Source organism: Amphibalanus amphitrite, unplaced genomic scaffold (assembly GCF_019059575.1).
Source record: "Amphibalanus amphitrite isolate SeventyFive unplaced genomic scaffold, NRLGWU_Aamphi_draft 001156F_arrow, whole genome shotgun sequence".
Taxonomy (NCBI): Eukaryota; Metazoa; Arthropoda; class Thecostraca; order Balanomorpha; family Balanidae; genus Amphibalanus; species Amphibalanus amphitrite.
The window spans coordinates 210,141-222,931 of record NW_024882650.1 but is presented as its reverse complement, the minus strand read 5'-3'; the positions used below and the strand labels follow the sequence as shown (position 1 = coordinate 222,931).

Below are 12,791 nucleotides of genomic sequence, written 5' to 3'. Positions count from 1 at the left end.
AATCCGAGATAGCCATTTTGTAGAGCTGGGTGACATCTTCAAGTACTGTAAATTTACATCGATCGGATATAAAAGCTGTGCCTTTGAGAGAGCTTTGAACTTTTTTAGAGGTGGTGTGTCAGTTTTGGTGACCTTGTGACCTGACCTGACACTGACCCGAACCCCCCAAAACAGGACATGATGTAAAAATGTTGAATAAACAGCTATACAAAGTTTCAGGGCGCTAACTCAAGTGGTTTCTGAGTTATCGCTGAAAAACCACAGGGGGGGGGGCCAAAATGGCCCCCCCCCCCCCCACCAGGGCGAAGGTTAAACTACATTTGTTTCCTGTCATTTAAGATCTATTTAGACCAGACAAACAAAGAGCTTCGCCGAACATTATGATGAGCTTTGGAAGAGCTACCACCGACAGTTATTTGGGTTTACGGCTGGCCTCTTTGCGAGCTTTGAACACATCCAGATGAAAGTAAGATCACTCGGGGACGAATATCAGCTAAATGTGGAATGGACATGTCTTTAGACTGCAGTAAAAGCATGACACTGAATGATATTTGGTTAATTCCGAAACACTTTTGTAGAGACTAGAAGCCGTAGAAGAAGAAAAGGCTTACTAGATAATTAATTACAAATTGTAAGCCCTGTTCTTCATGCAGCACATGAATTGCTTTCCTTCTACATTCTCTTGTTATATTTTTACGCTGCCAACTACAGTTGGATCCATTCTACATTTTACCCTGCCAAACACTCGGCGCTGATTATTTGTCTCTGGCGACTGCCCTAGCCGACATTCCTGTGATTATTTGTCTCTGGCATCTCGCCTGTATCCGACTTTAGAACACGACCGTTGCACATACGGCTGGCATCTGCGACACTTTCACTGCTCAATCTCCCGCTGAGACGTCTTGTTTTGACAGCGCTGTGCGTTAAAGCACAGCCCTCACACCCGCGGCTCTGCCGGTCCGACCCCCAAACGACAGCTCACGTGCCTGATGGTAATAGCCCGACAATACAACTCACTAGCGGCTACTGTGCTCTATCCACGCTCCCTTGTGGCTTCGTTTTGATTACGGAGCGAGCGAAGCGAGCGAAGTCTTTCCTTAGATTAACGGAAATTTCTGAGTATGAGCGGCCGGCCGGCCGGCCGGCCGGCCGTGCGGACGCTTTTGCGAGGCTTATATCTCAGCAACCACTTGACCGATTTACACGCGGTAATTTTTGTTGGGTAGCTTCATTCCTTCTACCAAGTATTGGACTATTCCCGATGCATATAGGTGACCCCTTATGCACGTGCCACGTGCAAAACGAAGAGGTGTCAGTTTTGTAATTGTTGCAATATCTCGGTAACTACTTGGCCGATTGCGCTGAAAGTTGGCATGTAGGTAGGCACCCACTAGGCACTGCATATCCATGTGCCAGAATTGGGGTGCTGCTGCACGTGCGCACGTGCAGGGGTCGTTTCCAGATCTCGAGAACGGCTGGACCGATGGCGCTCAAATTTGGTACACGGTTAGGGACCAGTTAGTAGGGTGCCGTGCACAAGTCAGTTGGGACCCATTTAGCACGTGCGCACGTGCAGGGTGCCGCTCCCAGATCTCGAGAACGGCTGGGCCGATTGTGCTCAAATTTGGCACATCGCTAGAAACCGGTCAGTAGGGTGCCGTGCACAAGTCAGTTGGAGGTACCCCCTCGAAATTTCGCACGTGCAAGACTCACCCCCTCGCTCGCTCCGTTAGTCGCCCCAAAAGGCGCTATACTGGTAGATTATCTTCTGTAGGCCGAGCCAAATTGCGTTAACATGCTATGAATACGCGTGTGGGATATCGACTGCCTTAGGAGGGTGGGATATCGACGGACTAGAGCCGGCCTAGTAGCACCTCTGCCCTGTCCCTCTGCCACTCAGCTGGTGCCTCTGTCGCTACGCAAATTATAGCGCTCTCTCTATCTCTTTCTCTTTCTCTCTCTCTCCTCTCTCTCTCTCTCTCTCTCTCTCTCTCTCTCTCTCTCTCTCTCTCTCTCTCGCTCTCTCTCTCTCGCTCTCTCTCTCTCTCTCTCTCTCTCTCTCTCTCTCTCTCTCTCTCTCTCTCTCTTTCCTTTTCTATATCATTCTCCTTTTCTCTTTTTTTTCTATCTCTCTGTCTTGTTACTCTTTATTGCATATACTTCTCTCTCAGTGTTATGTGTATATCTGCCTTACTTCTCCCTTTCCGCTCCCTCTTTCTTTTCCTTTTGTCTTTTTTCTCTCATTCTCCGTCTATCTTACTCTCTATCTCCTCCCTTTACTCTGTCGTGCTTTATTTTCTTGTCTTGCTTTCGCGCTATTTTTTTGTAAGCTAACGATACCCTCCTACTCTCTTCCCAGCACTTCTCTGCTAGGCTCGTGTTCCTCCTGCCTTGCCGAAGATCATTCGGCCTCTTATACAGCCAATGTTTGGTGTTGAAACTTGAAGAGGAGTTTAAAAGACATGTCGACATGTTGGGAAATGCTGTGGGAGTGGAGGCGAAGAATTAAGATGAGACCGACGAGCAGACTTATTAGCTCCCGTTAACTGGTAGCACAGAACTGGTACGCGTTATAACTGAACTGTATGCACTGGCAGAACCGCTCAGCTGCAGTTCCTGGCAACATAACTGAGTCCGTAGATATGATAGCTATAGTTTTACATAAATGTAAAATATCGGTATAAACGGCTTATCTATCTTATACTAGGGGATAACAACCCGTCTTTGGCTACAGGCAAATCGAAATATAATTCGACCATAAACCATCCGTCCCACACATTTACAACGCATCTACGAACGTCTTATTTACATTATGCATGTTTTCGGTTATCCAGCCGACACAACAGCGGTGTCCGCACATGACTGGTCGGCGGCGGAGGGTGGAAGCCGGCGGTTAATTGCGTTAGCGGGGCTCGTTAGTTGGCGGACGGGGGCCGATCCGGCGGCGCCCTCCTCCGGAACACCGGGCTAATAAGGCCGGCCAGAGCCAGGACCGATGGCCGCTGCCCCGGGCGCTGGCTTACGGGCGGCGGCGGCGGTGGCGATGGTGGGGTTGGGCGGCGGTGGCGGCGGTGGTAGGGTTGGGCGGCGGACAGCGGCGGAGGAGGGACGAAAGAAGGACGGCGGACGGCGCGCGGCGGCCGGCAGGATCCTATAGGGTTGTCCGGACAGAGCCGAGTGGGATGGCCCCTGGCCCCGGTCCGGGTCGGTAGGACTCGCAGCCGGTGACGGATGGGACAGCATCTCAATGTGGCCGAGAGACTGGGCGGGCGCCGCACGCCCTAATGTATGCCCGCCCCCTGCGCCAGATCGCCTCTGATATACAGACCAACCATAAATAAGGCGCCGCCGCTATGGGAGCAGCGCCCGCGCCGGAACACCGCGGGAATCGAGGGCGGGACCTGGGCGGAGGCCGAGAGAGGCAAACCGTGCCGGAGGGCGGGACGAGGCAATGGACCCCCCGCGGAGCGCGCGAGAAAAAGGCGGACATTATAACACAGCAGTACCGACGAATGGATGGAGTTGCGTATATGTAACTTGTCTTCAGTGATAGAACTGTCGGCATTGTATGAAGACGTCTATTATTGAAGATTAGGTACGGGCCATGATATCTGTTTCTTATTTTATATGGTATAGAAAGGTTTATTTAAACATGTGTGGGATCTTTCAGAAAGGGTCCATCCTTTGCCACAGGATACGGTGAGGCAGGCTGGTAACCAGGCTAAGAAAATAACCAAATGAATTAAAAACAGCCATTGGCCTGAGGACCAAACCGTAACGGAATATCGGGTAGATGGAGAGACATAAGCTCAGCAGTGGAATGAGTCGTGAGCTCGGACGGAGGCCAGAGGAAGAGTTGTGAGGTCGGACGAACAGAGAAAGAGAGAAAGCTGTGAGACTGAGAAAATGGAGAGACGGGTTGTCTGACGCAGGAAAGGTCGATAGGTCAAGCAGAGGGAGAGCGAAGAGGTCAGGCGGCAGGCGAATTGTGACTGCGGACAGACTAAAAAGTCGTGGGTTTGGGCCGAAGGAAGCTCGTGAGGCTGAGTAGAGGGTCAGTCATGAAGTCCGGCAGATTAAAAAGTCGTGAGCATGGACTGAGAGGAGCTCGTGAAGTTTGGCCAAGAGAAGTTCGTTAGGCTGGAAAGAGTGACAGTCGTGAGATCGGGCCGAGGGACGTTCGTGAGGCTGGGGAGAGGGAGACTGACTTGCCCAGTCGGGCAGAGGGGCAGCCCTGAGGTCGGGCAGAGCGGAGGGTCGCTCGGCTGCCGGGCGACGGTCTCCGGCGGGCAATAGCAGCGCGCCGGCCGCAGAAATGATGTGGTCATAACTCTGCGGCACGACCCAGGTGAAGACGCATCATTCAATGTTCACGACTCTAAAGGTCACCGTGAATGGAGGCGTCGGGTGCTCGAGATGACCGTGAGTGGGCTGAGTCCGTGAGGTGACACACTAGTCGGCTCAGTGGGGTTTCATGGTGGCTCCGAGTGCTTTCGTGGTCTGTGTTTTTTTGTTGAACTACACAGTTCATTCACAATGTGAGTGGAGTTAATCATGGCGCCATATAGGTATGTACATGGCTTAAAAACACATATTATGCAGAGCGGAGGAAAAACATGTGTAGAACAGGTTAATTGCGTTTACTTTTTTGTTTGTTATGCTGACCAAGATTCAGTCCATTGTCCTAGTGGCATCCAAAGATATAAACATATTTTGATTAATAGCGAACTAGAAGTCCGAAAGTTCAACTCATTTACACCAGGACCAGCAATCAATTTACATATATTGTGTCCCTAGCAGTCGCTCACTTACCTCATACATGGCTCCAAGAGGCATCACCAGACAGGCCACCATGAGGTCGGCCACTGCCAACGACACGATCAGGTAGTTGGCCACGTTCTGCAGGCCCTTCTCCATGACGATAGCAGCGATCACGAACACGTTACCTGCCGGGTCAGGTCAGGGTCAGGTCAGGGTCAGGTCAGAGTCAGGGGTTCAGGGTCAGGGCAGGGTCAGGGTGAGGTCAGCTTCAGGTCATGATTGGGTCAGGTCAGGTTCAGGTCAGGGTGAGGTCAGCTTCAGGTCAGGGTCAGGTCAGGGTCAGGGCAAGGTCAGGGCAAGCTCAAGTCAGTCCTAAAGTCAGTCAGGTCAGTCCTGAAAAAAAAATGTAGTTCGGCCGTTTGTTGATCCGCTGTCCGAAGCGATCCAGGCGTAACATTCCAACAGTTGTCTCACTCGTGCGCAGCACAACACAAGTAGCCTCACGAACAATGGACTTTTCAAGGACGGTCCCCATCAGCGAGGATGAATTTCCGTGAACCGGAGACGCGCCAGCCGCCACCATCGGTCAGCCAGAGTCCTTTTCAGTTAACTGTTAATTCACCACGTAGCTGAATTTCATGAACTTTGCGCTCGCCTCGGCGGGGCGTAAATATTTCAGCCTTGCCGAACCCTTTCAGCTGATGGTTTGCGGCAAAACGTCCGGATATTTAGAACCACTCAAGCTGTGCCACAGGGCACGAACAACAAACTCCGCTCACACTCAACCCGATACGGCCCATTTCAACTTCCAGAATAAACATATAAAAGCTGAACGACTCGCTATCAGGCCGAGATCTAAAAACGTCCACTCGAACGCTGCAGCACAGCCTCGACGGGCGGCTGCCTTACCCACTTTGCCTACGTTTGCTCTGAGAAGTTCGACAGAAATCAAAGTTTTCACTTCTCACAGCGCGTTTACCTGCTACATATGATCAAGGCCTTTCAAGACGGAGGCTTTTCGTTCTACCATAATCACCAGAAGAATGTTGCGAATCGCTATGTCACCTTACCTACACCAGCCAGCACATTGCAAGATTGAGTAATTAACCCACGAGCCGCTGGGGGGGGAGGGGGGCAGGCATAAAGTTGTCCCCCTTTACGTTTTGTGAAATATCTCCAAAACCTGATGAGCTACGAACGTGAAACGTGGCATAGCTTCAAATGAATACCTAGGCAATGTTTGAGGAAAGTTTGGTGGTTGTAGCACCTAAGATGACGTCACAGTGACATCATACAGTTTTGTGGTTTTCCGATATGGACCGTTTCTGATGACGCTGAGCATGAACTCAACTGTAAATGAGCTAGACAGCACCTGCTGTCATCCTAAAACATCGAACTACACTTCCATCTAGCTTCTGACCAATAATCGGCCCTTTATATTCGGTCCCATGGCCATATATCTGATGTATCGTGAGGAATATGAGAGTCGCAAATCTATAATTTCACTTATGACGTCACTGTGACGTCATTTCAAATGGGATCGACACCAAATTTGGACGAAACCTCGGCTTGGTATTCAAAAAGATGTGTGCAAAGTTTCGCTTTTCTATCTCTTCGCGTTGCGACGATATCGTCGCAGAAGTAAAGGGGGGCAACTACATACATTATATGCCCCCCAGCGGCCGGCGGGTGGCGCGGAGGCCCAGCGGCCGCCGGGTTAAGTATACATCATTTTCAAACGGGATAATACAATAGTGACAAGATAGTCGCCAGTCGACGTAGGTAAATATCAAGCCCTTGAAGCATTAATGTTTCTTATGCATCGCAAGTTGAATACATTAGCGTTCAGCTTTGTTTTTCAGTGTTGCCCAGTGCTCAGTGCCTGATGACATTATCTCTGCTAATGAGGTCATATACATGCACGCCCGCATACTCCCTGTTCGGCAAGGTCATGACCCCGACGTGCCGAGCACGGCGGTACAAATAATCCCTGTGTGACCTGAGCACGGCCTGTGAGACCGCCGGGGCCCCGGCCTCGTCTCGGCGGCCGTGCAGTCGCCAACGCCGGTCTCTCGGCCGAGCGAGCCTGATCGAACGGCGCGCAATTCGTCACCAGCTCGCGGGAACAAGGCACGCAATTACCCGCTGGCGCCGGCTGACGGCGGGGGTCACCGCTCCCCACGGCCGACAGGTCACGGAAGTGTTCACAAAGGGAGGTTATGTTGGGAGAAGTCACGGCGAAGATCACAGTGGATTCGTGACGGGCTGTCACGGAGGGTATCACGGCATTTGCAACCGGAACGTCACGGATGAGGTCTCAAAGTTATTCATGGCTGTGGTCTTGATAAAGTCACGATAGGGAGGGGAAAGTTACAGTTTCGTCACGACTGTGGGTTCTATGGTAGATCGTGATCATGAGAGCCCAATAAGTATGACACTCTTTGCTACGGACTACTGATGAGTTGATCGAGCAATGGTAAACTCTATGGAAAAGGCGTATCGACTGCACCACACCGGCTATACCTAAGATACAACATCCTAGTTTTTTTTACAAGCACACCTAAGGCCACGCTGTTCTCAGAAAAGGCAATTTGTAGCAGAGCTCAGGATCAGCGGTGTTAGACCGTGGCTCCAAAACAAAACATAACCGAACAGCGAATTTTCAACGGCAACTATTACGTGCAGCAGACGCCTTGTTGCGCAAGGGCCACAGGCCGAAATTTACGGCCCTTATACCGGTCCTATCCAAAGGTCCTCAGGTCGTCGAGGGCAAATGGGCCACGGTAGAGTCGTTACCGTCATGTTTCATGGTAATGGAGACAGCATTATGCACGTCCAGCACGCATTGCGTGCCGGACTGAAAACTATAATTCAGCCTGCCAGCTCAGAGTATCAGTTGGATTGATGACTGCTGTAAAACCTCGATTCAAGAGACGTGATTCGTTAAATCATTCAGGTGCTACTGAAGCCCGTTCTTGGTAATACTGTAATACGCTTCGTGGGTCGTGTGCTGTCGAGCCACATACTTCTTCCGAGCTTATGGTTGAATTAGCATTGTTCGGGCTTCATGTTGTTGTTTTGAACTGTGGTTATGGCTCGTCTCCTCAGATTAGCTTTTTTCTTGTTTGTTTCCTGACTCTCTCTCTCTCTCTCTCTCTCTCTCTCTCTCTCTCTCTCTCTCTCTCTCTCTCTCTCTCTCTCTCTCTCTCTCTCTCTCTCTCTCTCTCTCTCTCTCTCTCCCTCTCCCTCTCCCTCTCTCTCTCTCTCTCTCTCTCTCTCTCTCTCTCTCTCTCTCTCTCTCTCTCTTCCTCCCCGTCCGTTTACCGTCTCAGTCGTCGGAACGATGCTCACGGGGAGGGAGGGGAGGGGAAGGGAGGGGTCCCACCACCGTCACCGGCACCGGCCCCCAGGGGAGTTGCAAATCGGATTCAGCCGACATACGACTCGGGGGCAGAGGGCCGGAGGGTCAGCTTTGCAGAGAGGCAAACGGCTCGTCCTCCTGACTGCAGGCACCGTTGAGCGGCTGATGGCTAGCCCTGTTGACAATAATCCGCGCAAACTTATTTGTTTGCGGGCGAGCCAGAGTGGCATTACTTGAGTGCAGAAATGCTATTTCATTAGACATGAACATATGTGTTGTTTGCTTCAGTGAACGCGAAGACTGGGGTGAAGAGGAACAGGATTTATGGGGTAGAATGAGAAAGAGAAAAAGAGGGAGAGAAAGAGAGAGAGAGAGAGAGAGAAAGAGTGAGAGGGAGAGAGAAAGGGAGAGAGAGGGAGGGAGGGAGAAAGAGAGATGAAATAAACATTTCTTACAGAACTGCTCTTGGCACACAAACAAGATGAACGCGACTGATATTGGTGTGATATTGCGTACTTCTGAGCTCAGTCCTGAGCCGTCTTTGCAGTTTTGATGTTCATACCACCAGTGTTATAATAACTCTATGTTTATTAAATGAAATATCAAAATAGCAGACGAGCTCCATCTGCCATCAAATAAAGCAACCAAGCAACATAGAGCGCCTTATTGTTTTCAGTGTTTGTGGAGGAGACGAAATGCCATACAAAACGGCCCTTCCTCAACATTGCCTGGTTATTGGATGGGCCCTGAGCCATACAGCCGACCGTATGTTACGTGCCTTCATATATTGGCAGTAGTTACTGGCTCCCTGTGCAGTGGCAGTGCACTATTCCAGTAACGAAGTGCGACATAGAAAGGGCACAACAACAGCCCACTCCGCTGGAGGCTAAACTAAACTAAACTAAACTAAACTAAACACCAGACAATGCCACGAGAATGGACACGTCCAGGGCACGCCAATAGGTCCAAAGGCTCATTGGGGTCGCTTGGCGGACTACTGTCGGAGTCGGCACCAACTGGCTTCAGTTGCGAGAGAGCTTACAGTATGTATATTCGCCTCTTCTTATTTATCTAGCCTTATCTACGTTTGACCGGCTGAAGTGACGGTGTGGTCTCCCATATTTGATTGGCAACATGACCGGTACTTTGTCCAAACTGTGGCTCATGTGTTTGACTGGGGCTCGGTCTCGCACATTTGACCTGCAGCATAGCCGGCACGTTTGACCGGCTAAATGACCGACACGTGTGACCTCTCGTCCGCCGGCAGGTCCGGTCAGCGGCCGAGAACGACCAACAGCTGGCTGCCAGGAGCCGGCGACCACCATGAAATCGATGCAGACGGAAAATGGCCCGTCTACCGGCGCGCTGGCTTGTCGTGCGGGCCAAACGGCCGGCCGGGGCCCGTTTGAGAAGCCGCCGGCCAGACCTGCAGGGCTGGTCAGATGCCGTTCGGCATGGCTCTACCCTACTGTGGACGGCGAGGTCTCGGAGCTGGGCGTTTGCGGAGACAGTGTGGTCTGGTTCTGGTTGTGGTCATAGATGTAAATACTCCCGCCTATGACTTATGCACAGTGCACATTGACCCTAACAAATTGTATATCTAACAAAAAAGCGGTTAGCGATAATGCAAAAATCGGGAATATTTTTGCAAATCAAAGCGCTGCATTTGACGCCGCCGTCAAGCTAGGCCCAGCAACTGCCGGAGTTTCCTAAAGTTGACTCAATATCTGTGATCACACTCAGCCCTGACATATGGTCCATTCGGGAGCCGGCAAATATGCCGTTCATCTTCGATAACAAAACCATGCTGTTTTGATATCCACGGGGAAATGGGCAATTCATCCAAGACAACATGAGCTCTCTTTTCGAATGAGTGTTATCTGTGTATTGGGTATCAAGGAATACTTAATCGTCTACTTTGAATGTGTGCTGTGCAAGGTAGACGCATGCTCGAAGCTTGTACAAATAAGAAACTTCTTTCAGTCGAGCCTTCCCACAAGCTTCACTCTTCAGACTCAGCTCACAGATGATTGATGATGATGATCTGATTTTCGTCAGTCCCAGTCCGCAAGCTTATTCAGTCCGATCTCAGTCACTTCAGACCCAATCTGAGTTCCTCCCAGTCCCTATCTCAGCTCCTCCAGTCGCATTCTGATCTCCTCCAGTCCAATCTCGGTCCATCTATGTAGTCTCTCTATCAGCCCAGCCTTCCCCACTATCAGTCGCCCTCCTCCAGTATCCTGTCTCATCTCGCTCTGACCGGTTCCCGGCTCTCCGATCGGACCGGCCGGTGAGACATTGTCTCCGGGAGACACACTGATCAAATGTCTCCGGGAGACACACTGATCAATCAGGTCTGCACCTCACTGCACGCCCGTCCCGCCGAGCAGCTGAGGCCACTGCTGACAAAGCGACCGGGTTCCGGGCGCAGGACGACCCGCCACGCCGCAGCGAATGGATTCTGGTAACTAGGAGGAGACGTCTGGGCGGAGGATGTCAGTCGAGAGAGCCAATTTTGGCTTCGAGAGGAGAGTGACGTTGCAGCGAGCTGTAAGGTGGTAGCTGGTGCTGCAGGCTTTGATGATATTCCGATGTAACGCACGGAAGAGAAATGTGCCAACATAATCACACCATCATAAAGGTAACATTATAAGTTGTGATACGTCAATGTAACTATCTTGGGACAGGGTCACTATGACAGTTCGAGATGGAATTTTCATCAACACGTGGCAGTGAGTGAAGATGAAGTAATGTCTAGATCGTTCATAATCGTTTGAAATTGAAACACCCTAGGTTAACAAAGCCACTTAATCTTTTCGGAACAATACACTCATCAAGCGGGAATCCCAGCTCTTTGAAGAATCCTTGGGTCATTATGTCTTTGTAGACTCGAGGTTATCAATCAACTCGGCATACAATGAGAATAACTTACAGTAAAACGCTTGGAAATAGGAATGTTGTATTGCGATTTGCGAATATTGCTTAAAGGAAAGCTGAGCACGTTGTCAGTCACAATATTATTTGGATATCTAACCGATTTGCAAGTATTTTATCGACTAAGACTGCTCTAGTCACACAGTCCTAAAAAAAAACATTAAGCACGTCACGCATACAAAAATGCATTTCATGCTTTCATGTTCAAACTTAGTTATCGCATAGCACAATTGATTAAAAAGTCGCTTAACCCTATTCCTGGCGGGCTCCGCCGGGACAAGAAACTGGCGGGGGGGGCCGATTCGGCCCCCCCTTCAGATCTCAAAAACTACACATCGCAGCGACAAACGGCGAACGGTGTTTGATAGGTCGTTTAAAGATCTACAACTTTTACATAAAACATTTTCAGGTCAGGTCAATATTGAGGTCACCAGAGGTCATCAACGATAAAATGTTTTGGAATTAGTTACCTATGGCCGTTTTCACGACGGAACTTTCGCAGAGGAACTTATTTGATACCTAAAAAGTACCTACCCTTAGAGGCCTTAACATCCCTCAAACTGAAATATTTTATGTTCAAAATAATTTTAGAAGTTTAAATCCGGGCATTTTTTGCCCTCAAATCACTTATTTATTTACAAACACAGCAATTTTTGGTTCTAGTAGCCCACCTTTCGACTATGAGGTATTAAATCAGCGTGGCAACTTGCTCCCTCTTTGCTCCCTCGGGTATCTAATTCCGGAATTCTTAAAAACAAGGAAAGTATATATCGAGTTCTCTTTTATACCTATTCAGTTATGTTTTAATGGTGATTAAAATATGACAAATTTTTTAATTACATTTCATATAAGAAAACACGCAAAACAATGAAACAAAAATAACTACGGCAGATAATTACCTTCAGGTATCTAATTCCGACCAATCAGCACCTCAGTAGGATATGACGTCATACAAGAATGGTGGTGAAGGCCGTTTGCAGTCCCGGCCGGTAGGTCACGTGACCGCCGGGCGCCTCGGGTCACGCGGCGGTCGGGAGTCGGACGCGGGGCGTGGTCGCGGGCGGACGCGCGGGGCATCATGCTTTGCTTTGCTTGCTTTGTCAACTTCATATAACTTACTATCGCATTCGTGTGAAAGCCAAACACTGCTCAGTGCCTTTAGAAATTGAGTTTTGGAAAGCTCAAGTCCCTATAGCTCCTCAGGTCGGCAACAGTTGAAGCCTCATCTGAACCCATGTGAAAAAAACGAGGGTAAGGAACCTTGTGTTGCTTTTTCTTTTACCGTCATAATTATCTCAAACCATCACAATTTTGAGTTGCCACATTGTCTGCTTCACTACATTCGTGTAAAACTTGGGTGAAGGCTGGTGGCTCAAAGAAAGGTGAAGATATTTCTTTAAGTGCCTAATCCGTGAAATTGAAATATCCCGGCTTTACAAATCTACACTTTTCATTTTCTCCACGATACATTTTTTTTAAATTGTTTAAATTTTATCTACATTTGTTAAAATCGGGGCTTTGGTTTTGTGTAAACTAGATCATAAAGTTTACTATAGTTTTGTGTAACCTGATGGCTGAAGAAAATAGTAATTTTGCTAAAATGATGTGCGGAAATTTGTTGCTTTCCAAATCAAATTACTCATACCTATATTTCATTCAAAATTAGGAGGCATTATTACTGTTTTTTCTTGTAACATGAACTGAGTTTGGGTACGGTGCTCCGGAAACGTTGTGG

The 12,791-nt window shown here is 49.3% G+C and overlaps 1 protein-coding gene across 1 annotated transcript in view; it reads right to left on the bottom strand.

The window, feature by feature from the left end:
- Nucleotides 1-4,208: 4,208 nt before the first annotated feature.
- LOC122370660 (5-hydroxytryptamine receptor 2B-like) overlaps nt 4,209-12,791 on the bottom strand; it is a gene marked incomplete at its 3' end in the record, with an annotated part of 77,415 nt that continues 68,832 nt past the window's right edge. Inside the window, exons 4-5 of the mRNA XM_043346450.1 lie at nt 4,813-4,946; nt 4,209-4,332 (exon numbers count right to left, since the gene is read on the bottom strand). Of these exons, the coding sequence (XP_043202385.1) occupies nt 4,209-4,332; nt 4,813-4,946 (258 nt within the window). The remainder of the gene's footprint in view (nt 4,333-4,812; nt 4,947-12,791) is intronic.